The sequence below is a fragment of the Macaca mulatta genome, chromosome 15 (assembly GCF_049350105.2).
Source record: "Macaca mulatta isolate MMU2019108-1 chromosome 15, T2T-MMU8v2.0, whole genome shotgun sequence".
In the NCBI taxonomy this organism is placed as follows: domain Eukaryota; kingdom Metazoa; phylum Chordata; class Mammalia; order Primates; family Cercopithecidae; genus Macaca; species Macaca mulatta.
In genome coordinates this window covers 98,581,373-98,604,645 of record NC_133420.1, presented here as the reverse complement: position 1 = coordinate 98,604,645, position 23,273 = coordinate 98,581,373, and the positions used below count along the sequence as shown (strand labels likewise).

Genomic DNA, 23,273 nt, shown 5'->3' with positions numbered 1-23,273 from the left:
TGCACTTTAGCCCGGGCAACAGAGCAAGACTCTGTCTCTAAAAAATAAATAAATAAATAAAATATAAATCTGGAAAAATAAATCTGGAAAAAGAACATAAATATTGGATAATAGCAATTGACATGCGTGTTTTAATGGAAGATTTAAGAGGCATGAGATATTCTGAACAAAGTAGTGGTTATCATTTATAAGGTTCCAGAATGGGATAGATGGTTGCATCCTAGCTCCTGTCAGGAGTAGAGTTTCACTGGTTTCACAGGTAGAGGTGCTGTGTAAAGCTAGATGCTTCTTTTGGAAGTAACTTTCAGACAGAGAATACTAATGGAGAAATTTCAGACTGAGGGAAAGGGCCCGTGAGAGAGGCCTCAGAATTAGAGCTCCAAAGGCAGATTCGAGGATTTCAGAACTCAGTACTGAAAACACCAAACTGCTGAAAGAGGTGGCCACAGTACAACCATTTTGATGAGAAGCTGAACAGGGTGACCATGCCTCTTTGGAGAAATAATCCCCTAGGTCTGGAGGCGGCCCAGGATCCTGAAGGTTAATACCAGTTCTGGTGGGAAAGAAGGAGCATTCAAAGTGCATTAAGACCCACTCCCGGGTCTTTAACTCGTTAACATGGAAAACAATAGCAAAGCACTGCTGGGGCCCCCTGCTGTGTGTATAGAATATACCGGAAGACTAAGACATGGAGATACCAGCTGGGAGCTACTGCAGAGATTCAGACTTGAGGTGAAGGACTGGTCTTAGGGAGCACGTGGGTGAGTAGGAAGAACTGCTCAGCAGGCCTTAGCTGCTGAGCATTTGTTGTGCAGGTGCAGAGAGGACACAGGCATGGCTGGGGCGGAAGTTCAGGATGAGAACCCTGGGACAGGCTGTAAGATGATCGAACCAGGTTTGTTTGTTTGTTTGTTTGTTTTTTAAGATGTATAATGACATACAGTAAAATGCACAGATATGAAGTGTAGAATGAGTTTTGATAAATGTCTACATATGTGTAACTACCCCCCACCTCAGTTTTTTAACATATATGTTTCTTTTTAAGTTTGAGTTTCCCGTGCCTGCAGAGTGTAAGTTCAAGCGGCCTCACAGGCAAGAAGCTATATGCACCTGAAGTGAACGGGAACACGGGCTGGAATAGTAGATCGTAGATCGTAAAGTTATCTGGAGCGAAGGAGGTAGAAGTCTTGTGAGCAAATGAACACTGGTGCAGGAAGGGATAAACGGAGAACAGAAAGTTCCAACCTTTGAAATTTTTGAAGTGCTTGTGCCCTGCACACTGAGGATCTTATTTGCCGTACAAATAGGGCAAATCTTATTTACCCTATACATTTCTGAGGCCTTCCACCTCATAGCTCTTAAGAGAGAAAAAAATTTTTTTTTTCTGACTTGGCTGTTGCCAAAGTCGGCTCTATCAAATCTGGTGCGCCCCTCTGGGGGAAAGGGAGCTAGAAGACTCCGTAGGGTGGTTTGCACCTCCTCCAAGCATGCAAGCATGGCTCTGCTCTTGACCTGGGGAGTCCAGCTTCCTCGGTGCAACGTGCTTTGGCAACCGGGTCTTGGCGCCTCCGAGAGCGGGGGGAGGGGTGCCCACGATTCCCAGGCCGCTCTGTACCTCTCGGTGGGCTTGCAGGGACCCTGTAGCAAAGCCCTGGATGCTTGCAGCCAGTGCAAGTTTGCAAGCAGCTGGAGAGCGGTGGCTGGAGTCGGGGGGCGGTGGGCGTGGCCACGCTCCCTCCCAGGCAGTCCCGGGAATGTTCTGAAAAGTATCCAAAAGTTCTGAGTCGCGCGCGCGCGCGCCAAAAGAAAAGGCACAACCCCCCACCACTCCGGGCGTGGCGTGTCCAGACCTCGCCACTCCAGCTGCACCTCCGGCTGCAGCGAACACGTCTCTTGCGCCTCCTCCTCCCGAGCCTCGCTGTCCGTCGGGTTCATACCTGGCAGCAATCACCAGGCGAGAGAGGCGGCCAGAGTGCTCGCACTTCTCCTAGGGGCACCATGCCCAACGACGAGGCATTCAGCAAGCCCTCTACACCGTCGGAAGCCCCTCACGCCCCCGGGGCACCGCCGCAGGGCAAAGCTGGGGGGTTTGGCAAAGCGTCTGGGGCGCTAGTGGGGGCGGCCGGCGGTTCGAGCGCCGGGGGCAGCAGCGGCGGAGGCGGCTCCAGCTCCGGGGCGTCGGGCCTGGGTGCCGGGAGCAAGAAGTCCCCACGGCTGCCCAAGTGCGCACGCTGCAGGAACCACGGCTACGCGTCGCCGCTCAAGGGCCACAAGCGCTTCTGCATGTGGCGGGACTGCCAGTGCAAAAAGTGCAACCTGATCGCCGAGAGGCAGCGCGTGATGGCCGCGCAGGTGGGTGCGGGCGTCCGGGAGCCGGGGTTCAGCCCTAGTTTTTTTTTTTTTTTTTTTTTTTCCTAGATGGAGTCTCGCTCTGTTGCCCCAGGCTGGACTGTAGTGGCGCGATCTCGGCGCACTGCAACCTCAGCCTCCCGGGTTCAAGCAATTGTCCTGCCTCAGCCTCCCAAGTAGCTGGGACTACAGGCGCACGCCACCATGCCCGGCTAATTTTTGTGTTTTTAGTAGAGATGGAGGTTTCACCATATTGGTCAGACTGGTCTCGAACTCCTGACCTCAGGTGATCCACCAGCCTCGGCCTCCCAAAGTGCTGGGATTACAGGCGTGGGCCACCGCTCCCGGCGGGGCCCGAGTTTTTTAATGAAGTCCCCCCAGCATGGCCGTCGCCATGTGGGTCCTGGGTTGTGGAAAGACGCCGCGGTACTTGCCGACGGCCGCTGCGCTTGGGGTCCTGGGCTCCCGGCCACGCTACAACGCCAGTCTGAGAGGGCCGGAGACGTGTCTCTGATCCCGCCCACCGGGCAGAGTTGCGGGCTTCGCTCGGCTCGGGGTTCCCCACGATCTCTGACCCTGCCTTTCAGCGGAGTTGCGGGGTTAGCCTGTACGGGAGTCCATGGGATCTCTAACTCGAGCCGCTGAAGAGAGTCGCGGGGGTTCCCTGTGCTCCCGGGTCCCTGAGATCCCTGATCCCGCTCTCAGGGCAGGGAATTTCGGGGTTCGCCCCTCTGCGCTTCCCCGCGATCCCAGAGCCCGCGCTCCAAGAGTTGGCAGGGTTGGTTGGTCTAGAGGAGTCTTCAGGATCTTCGCTCCGGCCCTCCGAGGTGAGGGTAGTGGGGAGGGTTCGATTCCAAGGGAATCCCCGGGATCTCTAGCCCCCCTCTCCCAGCAGAGTATTGCGGAATTCTCTCCGCTTCAGGGTCCCAAGATCTCCAACCGTGCCTTGGGAGCTGAGGGTTTCGGGGTTCGATTTCATCGAGCGCCCCCAGAATCCCTGACTCTGCCTCTTTGCTGAGTTGCACTTAAATAAGAAAGGATCTTGGAGGGCGCCAGTGCTGGCCGTTCCGTTAAGGGGAAAGGGAGACTCGGGCGGGCTGCTGCTTACCAGGGTAACCTGTCGGAAAGCCTTATTTGTCTTTCTGGAAAAGTCTCTGCAGTGGACGCGCGTTGCGTGGTCTTTCCTGAGCGCCTGGCGCACTTTTTATCTTTGTCCCGCGTGGATGGAGGCTGAGCGCCTCAGCCATTTTGAGAACTCTGGAAATTTTATTAGGGTTTTAAAATTTGCATTCTCGACCGAAGATTAAAGTGCAAATTCTTTCAATATGTTTTAAAGCACGCTTACGAATTTAAAAAAATATGCGCAGGTGGAAAAAAGCGCGCTAGGTAGGGTTTGAGATTTTTGTCCGTCTGTGGTTTTGTTTTTTTAAAGGTTCGTAAGTCGGCTAGTAATTTAACATTTTAACGGAAAGTTAATGTCGTTAGTATTCTAAAAGGATTTTTAGAAGGCAGTAATCTACGTTATTTCCAGTTAAAAGTTGTTTCATCTTTTTAAGACAGGTTATTCAAAATGAAAAGATAACAAATGTTTGCTAACGATGTGCTACTTTTGATTAGGAACATGTAAATATCCTCCATTAAAAACAAATGCCCTAAGGTTATATGCTTTTATGTAATACTTTAGATTTTTACAAATGTGTTTTATACTAAACGCGTTTTGACTTCACAGATGGCGAGTGCAATCATGAAAATATATATTGTTTTGCCTAATTTCTTAATAGATATTTTAAGCTTAATCTATAGTGGATGAAAAGAATACACTGGGTGTGGCAATAAAATGCGTCACAATGAGTTTACTGAAAAAATTAATGGACTTTTAAATTACACTGGGTAGAAAAATACTCTAAACATTTAGTCTTTGGCTTAAATGTTTCGTGTGGAGAACATGCTTGGGGGATTTCTCAAAATGTAGTAAAAATATTCTAGTAGAGAAATTAATTTTGAATAACCTTTATTAGTTGAAGAGGCTGCTTACACCGTTAAAAACAAAAGCAACTCAAGGTCACTTAGAATGGGAAACTTCAGTATTTTTTTCTACACCAGAATGTGTGTACTGTGCCAGATGAATCCTTAAAAATCCGTAAAACAACTACTTTTTAGTCATTTTTAAATAGTTTGAAATTGATCTTATATATGATTCTAAAATAATCGTATAGTTGCATTTTTAATCAATTGTTATCCCCTTTCCTTTTTATATATTTCCTAAGAAACATTGAGAAAAGGTCCTTAGCGAGATACCTGAGCATTTTGGATATGCATTGGGTTTGTGTAAGGAAGGATGTGAGTATGCACTGACATACTTCAGAGGTTTGCAGGGTTTAAAACTTCTTTCTGGTCAGATTCATTGATGTTCCCTTTCTAAGCCTCTTGGTTAATAATAGGAAATTCAAGCTTAATTATTTAATCTTAAGTCATTAATTATTTAAGGTCAATTTTTCTAAGTCGAAGACTATTTTTGGCCATGAGGAAAAATTACTTCCCAATTAATCAGCTTTCTATGTTTGGACTGTAGTTTTCCTAAAGCAACATATAAATTGTAGTTGTTTTTTCTTCCTTTCTTTTTTTTTTTTAGACGGGAGTCTCGCTCTGTTCCCCAGGCTGGAGTGCAGTAACATGATCTTGGCTCACTGCAACCTCCGCCTCCCAGGTTCAAGTGATTCTTCTGCCTCAGCCTCCTGAGTAGCTGGGACTACAGGCGCACGCCACCACACCCGGCTAATTTTTGTATTTTTAGTGGAGATGGGATTTCACCATATTGGTCAGGCTGGTCTCAAACTCCTGACCTCAGGTGATCCACCCGCCTCAGCCTCCCACAGTGCTGGGATTACAGGTGTGAGCCACTGCGCCCGCCCCGCCCCTAGTTGAGTTTTGTAATCTAACGTTTTGATTTTACCTTTGGCTTATATTTGGGCAGCTCTGCGGTAGGAGTGCTTCACTGTCATTTCATGAGCACCATACCTTAGTCAGTTTCAACAGAAAGTCTTTGTTATATGCAGTAAGCAAAAATACAGTTAATTTTCTTTAAACCTGTTTTTTTAATCTTGTTTTTTTAATCTTATTTATTTATTTATTTATTTTGAGGAGTCTTGCTCCATCGCCCAGGCTGGAGTGCAGTGGCTTGATTTCGGCTCACTGCAACCTCCGCCTCCTGGATTCAAGTAATTCTCCTTTACACCTCCTGAGTAGCTGGGATTACTGGTGCATGCTACCTCGCCTGGCTAATTTTTGTATTTTTAGTATACGGGGTTTCACCATATTGGTCAGGCTGGTCTCAAGCTGCTGACCTCAGGTGTTACCCCTGCCTTGGCCTCCCGAAGTGATAGGACTACAGGTGTGAGCCACCCCACCTGGCCTTTTTTCAATCTTTAACAATGTTATTTAAAAGAAGATAAATTGAAGAGGGACCATGAAGAGTATGTCAGGTCATTTCCAGTCTCCAGTTCTGACTCTCTCCTTTCGTCTGTCTGGAATATCACACACCTGTCTTCACCCTTCCTCCCTGCCTTCTGCCTCTTCTGCCTTCAGGGACTTCAACGCCAGATTCCAGTCCCTTTCTCCACTGCTTCTCCCACATGCTCCCTCCACCCCAGGAAACGGGGCTCTCCAGGCTTTCCTAAGCAGCCCCTGCCTTTCCTGTCCACCCTGTTCCATATTCTTCCAGTATGTTCTGCCCCTTCATCCTTGCCTGTCCAAGTCCTCCTCATCCTATTCTTCAATGCTCTGTCCAAATACTACTGCTGGCTGATTTTAACATGTTAAAGACATTTCTCTCTTTCTTCTGTAGGAGTGAAAGGTACTTTCTTCTGTGTACCACTCTTGTGGTGGTTGTCACAGTTTGCCTTGTGTTGTAGTGGCATGTTTGCTTGCCTCCTGTTTCGCCTTTTTAAAAATTTTTTTTTGGAGACGTTGTATTGCTTTGTTGCCTAGGCTGGAGTGCAGTGTTGTGATCTTGGCTCACTGCAACCTCTGCCTTCTGGGTTTAAGCGATTCTTCTGCCTCAGCCTCCTGAGTAGCTGGGACTACAGGTGGGCCAACATGCCCGGCTAATTTTTGTATTTTTTTTAGTGAGGATGGGGTTTCACCATCGTTGGCCAGGCCAATCTCGAACTCCTGACCTCCGGTGATTGGCCCACCTCTGCCTCCAAAAGTGCTGGGATTACAGATGTTAACCACCATTCTTGGCCCTGTTTCATTTGTTAAACTGTAAGTAATGTAGGATCCGATCTACTCTTACTGGTCCCTGTTTTTAGTACAGTGGCCTTTTGCAAGTTTGTGGAATGAAGGAGTGAGTGATCCCATTTTCCTTCCTAATCTGTCACTGCTTCTGACCTCCTCTGCTCTTTAGATTGTACTCCTTCACTTGGCTGACTACAGCTTTTTCCTGATCCTCCCTAACCAACCATATTCTACACAATGATTTGTTTAACAAGCTTTTCTGTTTGTTTGTTAAGAGACGGGGTCTTACTCTGTCTCCTAGGCTGGAGTGCAGTGGTGCGATCATAGCCCACGGCAGCCTCAAACTCCTGGGCTTAAGTGATTCTCCTGCCTCAGGCTCCTGAGTAGCTGGGATTCCAGGCATGTGCCACCATGTCTGGCAACAAGCATTTTTTGAGCACCTACTGTCTGGCTCAAAACTGTTTCTAAGCTTTGCACATCATAGTTGCCTGGGTGGGTTTGAGAAGAAATGGGAGATTTTCAGACCTCACCTCCAGAGCTAGTGAATCGTGGTGTCTGGGATGGATGGGGCTTCTGTGCTTTGGCAAAGCTGATTCTGGAGTGCTGGAGGATGACTCGTTGTCGTTGTCATGTGCTTCCAGGTGGCCCTGAGAAGGCAGCAGGCCCAGGAGGAGGAATTGGGTATCAGCCACCCCATCCCACTGCCCAGTGCAGCCGAGCTCCTTGTCAAAAGAGAGAACAATGGCAGCAACCCGTGCCTCATGACTGAGAGCAGTGGCCCCTCTCAGCCACCACCAGCCAGTGTCCCCACCACTGCAGCTTCAGGTAATCTGGGGGCGCTGGGGTTCACATGGAGACTGGGCATGAGGGAGGAAGAAGGGCTGCAGACACAGAAACAGGACTCCCCTGAGCTACATGCAGTGTTTAGAGCTTAGAGGATTTTGTAAAGGATTCTCCCTCTGAAGGTCTGTTTTTGTCTGCATCACAAAGGCAGGGGCCATGAATTCTAGAAATGCAGGTTCAACTCTTTCCTGTTCATTATTAGTCAAGACTGAATCTGGACAGGGAATGATGTCAGAGAGAGGTGAGTTTGTTCAGATTTCATCTCAGTCCACCCCTTCATTTTCCAGACATCCTTGTGGGAACTAAATGTCCTTGTTTCCTAGAACTAGAAGTCTACTTCTCCACTGCATCCATTTGGGGAAAGTGTCTAGAAAGGCCCAATCCTAGTGTCAGATTTGAATGAGCACTGGGAAGTAACACAGGAAGGCAGGCCACATTGGCTTGAACTCTCTCCCCTGGGTGCTAAGGAGGACTGTGTTCTTTTTTACACATGTGAAACCTGAGACATAGGCAGTTACGGGATTGGCCAAGTTTACTGAATTAGAAAGTATCTGAATGAGTTTATCTGTCTCCAAAGCTCAATACTCAATGTGCTTACTGCACTAGGTCTCTAAATTACAGGGGTCTGGAGTAAAGTACAGGGGTCTGTTCCAGTATGGAAGCCCCCAGCCACATGTGGCTATTTAAATTTAAATTCATTACAATGAAATAAATGAAAACATTCAGTTTCTTCATTACACCAGCCACATTTTGTGTGCTCAATAGCCACATACAACTCAGGGCTACCATATTGGATAATGCATTTCTGTCTCTTAGAAAGTCTAATTTGATGGCACTGGTCTAGAATGTGGGAGCTATAAGACATCCACCAAATAAAGACCTGTGGAATCTTATTGTTCCTGGCAATTAAATACACATACTATAATTCACAGAATATCTTTAAATGTCTTTAAAGTGTTCTAAGCTCCATGAAATACAGCCTAGCAGTGTGATAATCACCCTGACTAAGCTTTCATGAATTACTCAGTTTGCTGGGCTTAACCACTGTGTACTAAAGTCACACAACCGTATATCATTAACTAGCTGTGCAACTTTGGAGAAGTTACTTAAGCTCTCTGGGCCATTTTTTTCCTCTTGTCAAAAATGAGGGAAAGGGTTCCTGAGGGTCTTAAAGATCTTATGAATCTTGGCCATTATTAAAAAGGAAGTTAAGCAGAAAAGAAGTTAAAAAAGAAGTTAAGCACCAAAGAAAGCAGGAAGGTGTGTCTGTGTCTGTCTCTGTGTATTTTACTGAAGTTATTGACTATGTAATTAACAGAGGTCAAGATACTCTTTTTTCTTTGCTTGGATTGGCTACTCAATAGTATGTCCTTATAATAGTTTTCTTTTCTTTTTTCTTTTTGAGATGGAGTCTCGCTCTGTTGCCAGGCTGGAGTGCAGTGGTGTGATCTTGGCTCACTGCAACCTCCACCTCCTCGGTTCAAATGATTCTCCTGTCTCAGCCTCCTGAGTAGCTAGGACTACAGGCGCCTGCCACCACTTACCCGACTAATTTTTGTATTTTTTAGTAGAAATGGAGTTTTACCATGTTGGCCAGGCTGGCCTTGAACTCCTGACCTCAAGTGATCCACCCACCTCAGCCTACCAAAATGCTGGGATTACAGGCGTGAGCTGCCGTGCCCAGCCAAAACTTTGCTTTTCATAGAAAGGAAGGAGTATATCAGAAATATGATCTTTACGCTTTAAGATTTTAAGATGTGTCCAAGGTTTAGTGACTAAATGATACAGGGTCACGGCTAATCTGGTGGATTTAGTTGTGGGGCTGAGATGAGAAATGGGATGTGTCACATGAGTAAAGACGGCAAATCCCAGTGCCGGGTTTTCCGTAGGGATTTTCACAAATGTCTCAGGAGGTAGGAATTATCCTCATTTACAGATAGGAAAACCAAGGCTTAGTAAATGGTAACGTAAGGAGGCTGCCACAGAATGGAGCTGGCTGAGCTAGGATTTATTCCAGCCCTGTCTGGTTCCAAAACCCATGGATTTCCCATTCCACTTGACTGGGACCAGTTGTCATGTTTCCTTGAAAAATGGACACTTATGATTGTTTAGAGGCTGTGGTCTAATCCTCAGAGCAATTTAGGGCTGGTGGACAGTTAGCAACAATGTTAGGGGAAAAAGTCCCTGCCATTCTATGTTGGCACAGAAGACAGCAGCCATGGGTCTTCACAGGAAGAAATACAGGGAAAGGCCAGTGATGGATCAGTGTCAGTGCTGGATGTGGCATGACATCACGGTTTTATAATAAACCCTAAGATACTAGAGCTTTAGAGAAGGACTTCAGGCTGTGCAGAGTTCAGAACGACTCTCACAAGGGTGTTTCAGAGTGGTGATAGGGAAAGTTACAAAAGGAAGCAGCAGTGGGGCAAGATAGAGGGTTCAGGGTCAAGGAGGATTTTACCAGAGTCCCTTCCTCACCTGTGGAGTTGACAGACCTTGGAGTCATTCTACAGCCTTGAACTAGCACTCATAGGGAAGGGGAATGTGGAAGCCTACAGTGTGCTATGCTCATTTGCTCAGGCACAGGTGGGCAAGTATGGCTCCGGGGGAGCCTTTACCTTCTGAGGATGATGGGGCTCACTCACTCTCTTTTTTTTTTTTTTTTTTTTTTTTTGAGACAGAGTTTTGCTCCTGTTGCCCAGGCTGGAGGGCAATGGCGCAATTTTGGCTCACCGCAACCTCCGCCTCCCAGGTTCAAGCGATTCTCCTGCCTCAGCCTTTCAAGTAGCTGGGATTACAGGCATGCGCCACCTGGCTAATTTTGTAGTTTTAGTAGAGACGGGGTTTCCTCCATGGTGGTCAGGCTGGTCTCGAACTCCTGACCTCAGGTGATCCGCCCGCCTCAGCCTCCCAAAGTTCTGGGGTTACAGGCGTGAGCCACCATGCCCAGCGGACAATAGGTTCTCTGCTAACCAGCTCATGTCTGTGGGGCAGGAGCCACAGGTTGCTGTCATTCATGGGATTTGCTACCAGACCTCCCGAGTGGGGACTGATAACTTCTGGACTGGGTTAGGATGTGAGCAAGAGGGAAAATGAAATGCCAGCAGAATTAAACTACATACATATAGAGACAGAAAGATGGAGTGTGGGAGTGTAGGGGAGAGAGAAAAAGACAGACTGACTGTGGAGAGTCCTGAAGCTTGTATGCAGCAAAGGGAGCTTAACTTCTTCGATAGCTTCCTACTAACAAATATATAGCTTATATTCATTTTTCAGAGGTTGGCTTTACTTAAAATAATTTCATGCAGGTAAATGGTAAACATGTATAGTGGAGTACAAAAATATATTCCATAAAAGATCATTGTTCTTCTAACCCCAACCTGCAGCTCTCTTTGTCATTCCAGGATGACTTACTACATGTACAGATGTATGTGTCTGTTTATCCTTTTCATATGTACGTGTAAAATATTCACATAATTAATATAGTGGAAGTGTATTGTTTATACTTCTGTCTAATTAGCTTTTTTCATTTACTACAGCTGAGAATTTTTAGTAACCTAGAATTCCACTGTATAGATGTGGAAGGCCGGCCAGGCACAGTGGCTCATGCCTGTAATCCCAGCACTTTGGGAGGCCGAGGCGGGCAGATCACCTGAGGTCAGGAGTTCTAGACCAGCCCGGTCAACGTGGGGAAACCCTGTCTCTACTGAAAATATAAAAATTAGCCGGGCATGGTGGCACACGCCTGTAGTCCCAGTTACTTGGGAGGCTGAGGCAGGAGAATCTCTTGAACCTGGGAGGTGGAGGTTGCAGCGAGTCGAGATTGTGTCATTGCACTCCAGCCTGGGCGACAGAGTGAGACTCTGTCTCAAGAGAAAAAAAAAAAAAAAAAAAGAAAGAAAGAAAAATAGATGTGGAAGGCTACGATTTGAAGTTATGCAGTGAGAGGTGAAAGTTGTAGGAGTTGCCATGGAGTGGTAAAACCTAGCAACCCGGCACACCTTGGGGCAAGTTGCTGACTTTCTACTTTCTGATACCTGGTGTCTAGTGTTTACTAGGTCAGTAGCTTAGTGAAATGTAGTCGAGTTTTATTTATTTATTTATTTTTTGATACAGAGTCTCACTCTATCGCCCAGACTCAAGTGCAGTGGCACAATCTTGGCTCACTGCAACCTCCACTTTCTGGGCTCAGATGCATTCTCTCACCTCAGCCTCTTGAGTAGCTGAGATTACAGGTGTGCACGGCAATGCCCTGCTAATTTTTGTACTTTTAGTAGAGACAGGGTTTCACCATGTTGGTCAGGCTGGTCTCAAACGACTGACCTCAAGTGATCTGCCCGCCTCAGCCTCCCAAAGTGCTGAGATTACAGGCGTGAGCCACTGCATCCGGCCTTAGTAGACTTTAAAGTCCTTGAAGTTTCTTAGTTATCTCCTTTTGGCTCCCAAAAGGGCCAAAAGTGAAGAAGAGAAGTGCTTAAGAATTATTGCCAAGATTATTGGCCAAATTCTGAGGACACTTAGAAGGAAATTAAGCATTGTTTCATTTATTGGAGAAACTGGCCTCTCTGAGGAGGATAACATATATTGGAAGAAAACCTCTAAAATCTTTAGCCAAAGATTGGCTAAGACTGACCAGATTAACTGGATAGTCTTTGAATAACGAGTATAAAATATTTTTGTTGTTATTTTCTTATATGACTGTGGGTATTACTGTGGAAAGAAATAGCCTTTTGAAGAAATTCTGTTTATTGCTGTTGCTGTTGCTTGTGCTATCAGGATCAGTTGTTAGCCGTACACTTTTTTTTTTGAGGCAGTCTCGCTCTGTTGCTCAGGCTGGAGTGCTGTGGCGCGATCCCAGCTCACTGCGGGCTCCGCCTCCCGGGTTCAAGAGATTCTGGTGCCTAAGCCTCTTGAGTAACTGGGATTACAGGTGCTTGCCATTACCCATTTTTTGTATTTTAGTAGAGAAGGGGTTTCACCATGTTGGCCAGGCTGGTCTTGAACTCTTGACCTCAAGTTATCCTCCTGCCTCGGCCTCCCAAAGTGCTGAGATTATAGGTGTGAGCTACCATGCCCGGCCACAGATACGCTATTGATAAGCAAATAGTTTATTCCCAGCCATTTTTGGAGTATTTAGAAAAAAAAAAAAAGATAAACGTTTTTGGCAATGAATGACAATTACTGGCAAATTTACATTTTTTTCCTGTGGTTTCATTTTTTGAACTTTGGCATAAAATGTACTTTTTTTTTTTTTTCAAAAGTTATTGGCTGACTTAAATCTCAGGTCTTCTTCCTCTTTGTAAATTTAGGCTCCTCTTTGTTTTATTTAATATTCTACTTTTTCTGTAATCTGTCATGTTCCTATAGAATGCTGTTTGACACAGTGCTTATGCTAGGGTCTGCATAGTTCTCTGCCTCTTCTTTTCTGTGCAGAAACTGTCAGATGAAGGGTTGCATTGTAGATAATTCACTTCTGCATGTGTGCCCTTTGTAAGGACCTGAATGTTATCTCTCTTGGGGCCCTCCCTTTTGGAGCACCGGGGACTTCCATCCACACTCACATTCACCCTCCCCCAGATCAAACCACCTTGGGCCCCCCTGGGCAGCTCCAGCCTCTTCTGTGGCTCGTGGCCCAGTTTCAATCACCTTTCCCCTGTTAGGAGGGTCAGTCAGGTCTGTGTCTCATATTGAAGGGGCCTTTCCTTCACTTTTCTTCGGCAGTTACTCCACTCGGAGAGCATACAGCGAGAGAGCACGTGCCAGTTGGGAAACACATTGTGTTGTATGTTTAAGTGCTTGAAAGTTCATAAAACATGAAATGTGTTCGTTTGAAAATGGAATAGTGTCCCATGCAGTTTTTACAAGTAAGATATATGGCTGGTGAATTCACAGTGGAAGCTACTGAGTTGTTTAAATTAAAAACACTTTTTTAGAGCAATTTTAGGTTCACAGCAAAATTGAGAGGAAGGTACGGAGATTTTTTTATATACTCCTTGCCCCCACACATGCAGAGCCTCTCCCATATTACCAGCATCCCCCATCAGAGTGGTGTATTGGCTAGCATCGATGAACTTACATTGATGCATCATTGTCATCCAGAATCCATAGTTTGCGTAGGGGTTTGCTCTTGTTGATGTACTTTTTTGGGTTTGGACAAATGTATAATAGCATGTGTCCACCATTATAGTATTCAGAGCATTGCCACTGTCCTAAAAATTCTTTGTGAGGTTATTTAAATTTAAGATAGCATTTTAAACATTTTAGAGTTTTTGCAAATTTTTATTTTACATTTTTATTTAATTAATTTTTTTTTTTTTTTTTTTTGAGACGAAGTCTTGCTCTTGTTGCCCATGCTGGGTTGCAGTGGTGCGATCTTGGCTCACTGCAACCTCCGCCTCCCAGGTTTAAGGGATTTTCCTGTCTCAGCCTGCTGAGTAGCTGGGATTACAGGCGTTCGCCACCACACCTGGCTAATTTTTGTATTTTAAATTAGCCACTCCCACTAATTTTTATATTTTTGGTAGAGGCAGGTTTCACCATGTTGGCCAGGTTGGTCTTGAGCTCCTGACCTCAGGTGCTCCGCCCACCTCGGCCTCCCAAAATGCTGGGATTACAGGCATGAGCCACCAGGACTGACCATTATTATTTATTTAGAGACAGGGTCTCATTCTGTCTCCCATGCTGGAGTGTAGTGGCTCCATCATGGCTCACTGCATCCTCCAACTCCTAGGCTCAAGCAATTTTCCTTCCTCAGCCTCCTGAGCAGTTAGGACTACAGGTGCGCCCTATCATGCCTGGCTAATTTAAACATTTTTTCGTTTTGTGGAGACAGGGTCTTGCTTTGTTGCCCAGGCTGGCCTTGAACTCCTGCTTCAGCTCCCAAAGTGCTGGGATTACAGGTGTGAGCCTACACACTAAGGCCATTTTTTTTTTTTTTTTTTTTTTCAAGACACAGAGGTTCGTTCTGTTGCCCAGGTTGGAATGCAGTGGCACAATCATAGCTCACTGTAGCCTCAAACTCCTGGACTCAAGTAATCCTCCTGCCTCAGCCTCTCAATTAGCTGGGACTACAGGCGTGCTACATGTTCAGCTAATTTTTTTTTTTTTTGGAAACAGAGTCTCAATCTTGTCCAGGTTGGAGTGCAGTGGCGTGATCTTGGCTCACTGCACCCTCCACCTCCCAGGTCAAGTGATTCTCATGCCTCAGCCTCCTGAGTAGCTGGGACTACAGGCGCATGCGACCATGCCTGGCTAATTTTTGTATTTTTTGTAGAGACAGGGTTTTGCCATGTTGGCCAGGCTGGTCTTATCTTTGGAGTTTTCTAATGTTGTAAAGGAGGAAATACTTTATTCAAATAAGCAATAAAAGCGTTTTATACAAATTGGATTGGGAGTTTATTTTTGAAAGATTTTGGCCACTTAAGTGAAATGAGATCCATTTGATTTTAGACAGCTTTCAATTACAGCTAGAATAGGAAATGATACTAGATTAAGAAAAAGGTTTTCAGATAAAAACATTCCCAAATTTTACTTTCAAATAAAACAAATTTTCAGAGTTTCTAGCAAAACAAAACTCCTTAAACTGAAGCAGTAGAGGCAGAAATGAAAGAAAACACTTAAGATTAATGGGACTGGTGGGGTTTTTTTGGTTCGTTTGTTTTTGTATTTATTTATTTATTTTATTTATTTATTGAGACAGAGTCTCGCTCTGTCACCCAGGCTGGAGTGCAGTGGCGCGATCTCAGCTCACTTCAAGCTCTGCCTCCTGGGTTCACGCCATTCTCCTGCCTCAGCCTCCCGAGTAGCTGGGACTACAGGCGCCTGCCACCACGCCCAGATAATTTTTTTTTTTTTTTGTATTTTTAGTAGAAACGGAGTTTCACTGTGTTAGCCAGGATGCTCGATCTCCTGACCTCCTGATCTGCCTGCCTCGGCCTCCCAAAGTGCTGGGATTACAGGGGTGAGCCACCGTGCCCGGCCAGGGACTGATGGTTTTGATAGCCCATTTTAGATAGCGTCTCAATTTTGTTTATCTCAGGGATAGTCTTTGCTTATATGTCAAGTATCGCAGTTTAATTGGTCAGATAGAAACTTTTTGTGGAAAGTATTTTAATAAAGCAATTATAAAAACAAAGTACACAGGAAGTAACCTACTGGTCTACCTTTGACTAGAAAGGAAATTTAGAAAACATCTAGAGCCAGGAAACACTTAAATACAGCAGTTAAATTTACAAATAAATTTTATAACAGCCTACCACAGTCACAAGATTCTGGTTTTAGAACGTTTTAGTCACTCCCCATGTACTCTTCCCTCCAGCCCTAGACAGACACTAGTATATTTTCTGTCTCTACAGAGGTGTCTATTCTGGAAATTTTATATAACTGGAATGATAAGATGTGTAACCTTTTGTGTCTTACTTCTCTTACTTAGCCTGATGTTTGTAAGTTTATCCACGTCGTAGCATGTGGATATTTTAAATTATTATTGTTCCTTTTTATTACCGAGTAATATTTCATTATATGGATATATGCCACATTATGTTTCTGTTTATCAGCTGATGAACGTCTGGGTTGCTTATGGTTTTCGGCTATTATGAGTAATGTTGCTGTGAACTTGTGTGCACAAGGTTTTGAATGAATGTGTGTTTCATTCTCTTGGGTATGTACCAAGGAGTGGTGTTACTGAGTTTTCTGGTAACTCTGTCCTTCACATTTTGAGGAACTGCCACCCTTTTCCAGAGAGGCTGCACTGTTTTACATTCCTACCAACAGTCTATGAGGGTCCCAGAAGATCCAAACTAAGTTTTTTTTAAGTTACAAGGGAAGATGCCTTGTGGCATTATCTGTGGCCAGCAAGCCACAGATAATTAAAACCCCGTGAGAGTCTCTCATGGCGAGTTTAGATTATGAAGGATTCTATAGGTTTGCGTTTTATTATCAATAGATACATGTTAATAGTCAGGCTGGGTGCGGTGGCTCACACCTGTAATGCCAGTACTTTGGGAGGCCGAGGTGGGTGGATCACCTGAGGTCAGGAGTTCAAAACCTGCCATGGTGACATCCCGTCTCTACCAAAAATACAAAAATTAGCCAGGCGTGGTGGCACATGCCTGTAATCCCAGCTACTCAGGAGGCTGAGGTGGGAGAATTGTCTGAGCCCAGGAGGTGGAGGTTGCAGGGAGCTGAGATTGCCCCACTGCATTCCAGCCTAGGCGACAGAGCAAGACTCTGTCTCAAAAAAAAAAATTTTTTTATATATATATATAAATTTAATATATATATATTTTAAAATTTTATTTATTTAAATATATTTATTTAAAAATTTTAAACATATATATATATTTCTCAGTCTTTGAAAAATGTTCCTATTTTACTTCATTGTCACATAGAGTTTATATTGAAAGGAACAGTGTTTGTGGAAGTAAAGCAATTCGTAAAGGGACCTGGGAGAGGCTTTCTTTGCTGTAGCTGTATTATTGGTTGGTAGAAATATTGGTATCTATAGGAAGGGCTAAAGTAACATTTTGGACTTTGGGTGACATGTGTTTCCTGAAAACGAGGGAGCAAGAATTCTGTTGCCCTAAAACTTGGCAAGAATAATTTTAATCTGTGAGTTTCTAAAATTGGAGAACCACTGTCACTCTTCTGGGGAGTGAAAGAGAAAACCTGAGAGTTGGTGAAAATGGACAGCTGTCCTTCATGTGGCCAGTGGGAAGAGGGCAGTTCACAGACTTGCAGACCCGGTTTTAGCATTGGGGAACTTTTATAGGTGGTGATACTAGGTATTGTCCTTGTATGGTGCTGCCTTGCACTTGCTGCCATAGGGAACTTTTGGAAGGTCACAAAGGTCATCTGTGTCATCAGTGTCACTTGCCTACTCATCAGCGTCCCCCTGGAGTTCTTTGACTCACGTATTCCTAGTTACCTAGTGGTTTGAGGATCCTGTCCTGTTGATCACCCCTTGGGTACCTACTTACTTTTGGAGTCTTGTGAATGTCTTCTTTCCCTCTTTTTATATTAATTAATTAATTTTTTAAATCTTTCATTGTGGTAAAATATGCACAACTTAAAATTTATCATTTTAGGCTGGGCGCGGTGGCTCACGCCTGTAATCCCAACACTTTGGGAGGCCGAGGTGGGTGGATCACCTGAGGTCAGGAGTTCGAGACTAGCCTGACCAACATGGCAAATCCCTGTCTCTACTAAAAATACAAAAATTAGTTAGACGTGGTGATGGGTGCCTGTAATCCCAACTACTTGGGAGGTTAAGGCAGAAGAATCACTTGAACCTGGGAGGCGGAGGTTGCAGTGAGCTGAGATTGCACCATTGCATTCCAGTCTGTCTCAAAAAAAAAAAAATATATATATATATTTATCATTGTAACCATTTTTAAGCATAGAGTTCAGTGGTATTAGGTACATTCACCATAATGTGCAGCCGTCACCACCATCCATCTCCAGAACTTCCCAGACGGAAACTCTGTACCCATTAAACGGTTATTTCCCATTTACCTCTCTCATAAACTAACTTATGACTGAGGCCAGTCTCTTCTGCAAGCCTAGCTTTCTTCAAAGCTTCCTGGCTTCTGAAATCACCTGTAGACTCACATGAGTTAAGATGATTCCTTTGATCTTTGCCAGCATCCTTTCTTGCTCTCTTCTCTTAACTCCCAAATGTTTCCTGTATTGCTGACTTCTTTCTTTGTTTTATGTGCTGCTCTAACCTATGCCTCTTGGGTAATGGTGGGCTCCAAAGTCTATCAAATAACTGAGGTTTATAGGGAAGGGATGCAGGGGACTGTATACTAACACCTTATGTAGTACATTGTAAATTCTGTCTGATGATCTGGACTCTGAGCCTAGGAGTGCCCTTAGTTGTACCGTGAAGCAAAGGAAGTGGAGTGGGGGTGCCTGTGGGTCCCGTGGGGCTCTAAATGCTCTCTCACTGAGTGTTGACTTGTCAAGGTCCCTTTTGCAGTTGTTAGAAGCAGCTATGCAAATGTATATGTGCATTTCTGTTTCAGCCTGAAGGTGTCTTCACTTTCCAAATGATAGAAAAAACCAATGTTTTTGACTCTCCTATGAAAATTCACATAAATGTTGATTACTGTTGTTGAACCAAATTACACTTCAAACCAAGTTTATGCTAGTCTCTTAACGTCTGCAGGCAGACTTCATAGTTGCTAATCTGGTCTTATTGTACAATACCACTGAACATGCTTTCCAGAAAAAAATGTATAAGAAACTCTTAAAGTAGACTATAAATACTGGGTAGTTGTCAAAAGAAAATAATCAATTCAGTGTAATAGTAATGGCAGATTTTCTGATTTTTATTGGCATTGAGGGTTCTTAGATACTGCTTCAGCCGTCCATTGCCATTCAACGTATACTAACAGATGCCTTTCAATGTTGATTTCAGCACTTATAAAAATTGCCCTTAACTACCCGTTAACTCTAGTCCTGAGGTTTTAGGGTTTATCTCAAATATATAGTGGGTCACGGTGGCTCACGCCTGTAATCCCAGCACTTTGGGAGGCCAAGGCAGGTGGATCAGTTGAGTTCAGGAGTTCAAGACCAGCCTGGCCAACATGATGAAACCCCTGTCTCCACTAAAAATACAAAAATTAGCCGGGCGTGGTGACGTATGCCTATAGTCCTAGCTACTTGGGAGACTGGGGCAGGAGAATTGCTTGAACCCAGGAGGCGGAGGTTGCAGTGAGCCGAGATCGTGCCATTGTACTCCAGCCTGGATGACAGAGCAAGACTCCATCGCAAAAAAAAAAAAAAAAAAAATTAAATACATAAAAAGTAAAATAAAATATATAAAATACAAATTAGTTCAGTGAAGCAGATTGAATTTATCAAAGAACAATAAATGTTTGCTGAATTGAATTGAATTCATCTCTGCTGGAGAGTTTGCTGTCTGAGCAAGATTTCCTCCCTCGCTCCTCTTACTCTGTTTTTCCAATTTACTTCTTTATTCACTCAACAAATGTTCATTCTATGGCTGCATTGAGCCAGATCCTATTGTAGGTGCAGGATATATAGCAGTGCATATATCTCTCTCATGGATCTTATATCTCTGGGGGGTTGCCGGGGAAGACAGTTGATAAACAAGTACATCAATAAATAAGATATTTGCTGTAAGTGGTAAGTGCTGTAAAGAAAAACAAAGTGATATGATGGATGTGACCAAGGGGACAGTCGCTGTTTTAAATAGGGTGGTCAAAGAAGGAAGGTCTGTCTAAGGAAGTTAAATCGGAGCTAGTCCCAAATGACAGTGAGCTGTTTTCATCAAGATCTGGGGAAAGAGCATTTGAGGAGAAAGGAGCAGCAAGATGAGATTGTGCTAAGGCAGGCAGCTGTGAGCCCGAGTGCTGTGCACACAGGGTAATGACACCAGTGGGGTTGTGTCATGGGCTTATAGCAGTAGGGCTGCACAGGTAGGCCACGGAAAGGGTTGGGAGTTTAGCATGAATGCAGTGGAAAGCCATTAACTACTAAAGCAATGAATGGTGTGATCTCATTTACTTTCTTAAAATATCTCTCTGCTGTTGTGTGGTGTTGTTTGAAGGGACCTAGGTGAGAGATTGATGGGAAGGTTGTGCTGTTGTCCAGGTGAAGGGGAGAGCTGCTTAGACTGGGGTGGTAGCAGTAGAGGTGGAAAGAAAGGCTGGGACGGGAAGTCTATATTGGGGGTACGTTTATGTGTAATTTTGGTAGGTGTTGTCAATGGTATTCCCTTATAAGAGTGGCTGCTACAGCGTTGCCAGTTCTAGGTTGTTGGGATTTTCCTAGTTAGGTGAGGTTATGTACATCAGTGTGGTCAGGTGAATAATGGCCTCCCAAAAGATGCCTATGCCCTAATCCCTGGAACCTGTGAAGATGGTACCTTACATGGCAGAAGGGACTTTGCAAATGTGATTGAGTGAAGAGTCTTGAGATGAGCGAGATGATCCTGGATTTTCTGGATGGGCACAATTTAATGGCATGAATCCTTAAAACTGGAGCGCTCCCTGGGTGTGGTAGCTCATGCCTGTCATCCCAGCACTCTGGGAGGCTGACACTGAAGGATTGCTTAAACTCAGGAGTTTGGGACCAGCCTGGGCAACAGCGAGATCAGGACTCTACAAAAAAAAAAAAAAAATTAGCCAGGTGTGGTGGTGAGTGCTTTTAGTCCCAGCTGCTTGGGAGACTGAAGTGGGAGGATTGCCTGATCCCAGGAGTTCGAGGCTGCAGTGAACAGTGATCATGCCACTGCATTTCAGCCTGGGTGACAGAGTGAGGCCATGTCTCTGAAAAAAAATACAGGGCAGGGGAAGGGTGGACAGAATCTTTCCTGGCTGCTCCCAGAGGTGCCATGACAAAAGACACGGGAAGGTTTCCAAGCTTGAGGGAGACTTGACCTGCTGTTGCTGGCTTTGAAGGTGGAGGAGGGGAACCCTCAGCCAAAGAATATGGGAGGCCTCGACAGGCTAGCAACAGCCCCCAGCTGACAGCCAGCAAGGAATGGGACCTCAGTCCTACTAACACGCCGGGAGCTGAATTCTGCCAGCTGACTGATTGAGCAAAGAAACAGTCTCTGCTAAAGGTTCCAGAAAGAAATGCAGCTCCACAGACACCTTGACAGAGACTGGCGTCAGACTTTGGACCCACAGAACTCTAAGATAATCCATTTGTGTCATTTGCGCCACTAAATTTCTGGTGATTTGTTAACAGTGAAAGATGACTAATGCAACTGGTATAGTTTATAATCTAGATTTCCCTTGTTAGTGGGGTTGAACATCGTTCCGTATATTTAAAGGTCTTTTGTATTTTTTTCTCTGAACTGTCTATGTCCTTTGCCTATTTCTCTATTGATCCCTGCCAACATCAAGAAATTCCTTATTTATTGTGGAGATGGGCCCTTTTTGATATGAGCTGCAAGTTTCCCCCCACTATTTGGTGTTTTAAACCAGGAAACTATATGAGACTGGCAGGAGACAGACTGCAGGGGTGAGAAGAACCCCAGGACTGAGTCCTTGTCACTGCACTCTTTGGAGGACGAGCAGAGGAGCCTGTAACTTTTCCAGTTCCTGTTGATAGGCCATTCTTCAGTCCAAATGAAAATGGCCATAGAATGGCTAAACCAATGTGTTCGTATTCTTTCTTCTCCTTCTCCTTCTGCCGCCGCCGCCGCCGCCGCCGCCGCCGCCGCCGCCGCCACTGCTTCTTCTTCTTCTTCTTTTTCTTTTTCTTTCTTCTTCCTCTTCCTCATCTTCTTCTTCTCCTCTTTCTCCTTCTCCTTCTTCTTCCTCTTCTTTTTTCTTTCTTTTTTTTTTTTTTTTTTTGAGACGGAGTCTTGCTCTGTCGCCAGGCTGGAGTGCAGTGGCATGATCTCGGCTCACTGCAACCTCTGCCTCCCAGGTTCAAGCGATTCTCCACTTCAGCCTGCCGAGTAGCTGGGATTAAAGGTGCCTGCCAGCACGCCCGGCTAATTTTCATATTTTTACTAGAGACGAGGTTGCACCATGATGGCCAGGCTGGTCTTGAACTTCTGACCTCAGGTGATCTGCCCGCCTTGTCCTCCCAACGTGCTGGGATTACAGGTGTGAGCCACCATGCCCAGCCAGTATTCTTTTTTTTTTTTTTTTTTTTTTTTTTGAGATAACACTTTCTCTTTGTTGCCCGGGCTAGAGTGCAGTGGCGCGATCTTGGCTCAGTGCAAGCTCCGCCTCCTGGGTTCACGCTGTTCTTGTACCTCAGCCTCCTGAGCAGCTGGGACTACAGGCGCCCACCACCACGCCCGGTTAATTTTTTGTACTTTTAGTAGAGACGGGGTTTCACCGTGTTAGCCAGGATGGTCTTGATCTCCTGACCTCGTGATCCGGCTGCCTCGGCCTCCCAAAGTGCTGGGATTACAGGCATGAGCCACTGCGCCTGCCTGCCAGTATTCTTTTAACTTCTATTCCTCAGTTCAGTTTTAGCCATGAGTAGGTCTCAAGTTTTACACCAAAAGCTTCAATGACTAAACCATTTCACAGTCACGGCTTGGAAGTTTCACAGTTCCATTCATTATATAATAAACTGTGGTTTGGCCATGATGCAGGAATGGGGAGATATACTCTCCAGTCACATATTCTGGTTACTAGAGGCTAATCTTATTCTTACCAGTATGGTCAGTGTGCATGGAATTAGAATGCATGTTACCTTCAGCTATCTCAGAGTCATTTTACTGTTTGCGTTGATGTGGAATGAGCGTTGTCATTATTCCTGCATGACATTTCCAGGTTTTCCCTGAGAGAATGGTATATGGTAGTGGAAGCTCGATCAAAGGTCTTGAATACTGAAGACACCTGGGAAAAGAGATTTGTTGTTATCTTGATAACTTTATACCTAGAAAGGACTCTCAGTGAAAGAACCTAAGATCTGGAGTCAAGACCTGGCTCAGTGTCTTACCACCTCTCTGATTTTCAGCAGTTCATTTAACTTTGTCTATTTGTTGATTTGTGAAATGAATAAAATAATATCTATCTAGTATATCTCATAGAATTGTTAGAGTGCTCATTTTTTTCTTAAAAATATGTGTGGTACTTAATTTTTTCATAAATCTTATATATGATGTATATGAAATATAAGATATTTATGAAAAAATATCTTTGTACACTGTGATGAAGTAAATGAACATGTCATAGAGCTCACATTTCAGATATTAATAGGAGGAGCAGATTAGTGAGCCTGGATATGATTTATCCTGTAGCCATAGACTAGTTTTTGCAAAATGAAGCTACATGAACAGATACAACAAGAATTACATCTTTGGGTGAGGATTATGTAACCCATCACATTTCCCTACACCCCCAGTT

General features: G+C 44.7%; 1 protein-coding gene across 3 annotated transcripts in view; it reads left to right on the top strand.

Moving 5' to 3' along the window:
• The first annotated feature begins 1,774 nt into the window (after positions 1-1,774).
• Positions 1,775-23,273, top strand: part of DMRT1 (doublesex and mab-3 related transcription factor 1) — a 128,672-nt gene continuing 107,173 nt past the window's right edge. The window contains exons 1-2 of one of the 3 annotated variants that reach the window (XM_015117825.3): positions 1,775-2,352; positions 7,227-7,410. In XM_015117825.3, the coding sequence (XP_014973311.2) occupies positions 1,999-2,352; positions 7,227-7,410 (538 nt within the window). In that variant the 5' untranslated portion in view covers positions 1,775-1,998. Of the gene's footprint in view, positions 2,353-2,791; positions 3,177-7,226; positions 7,411-23,273 lie in introns of those variants that run through there. The other 2 variants (XM_015117824.3, XM_077966160.1) reach the window with 2 other exon arrangements.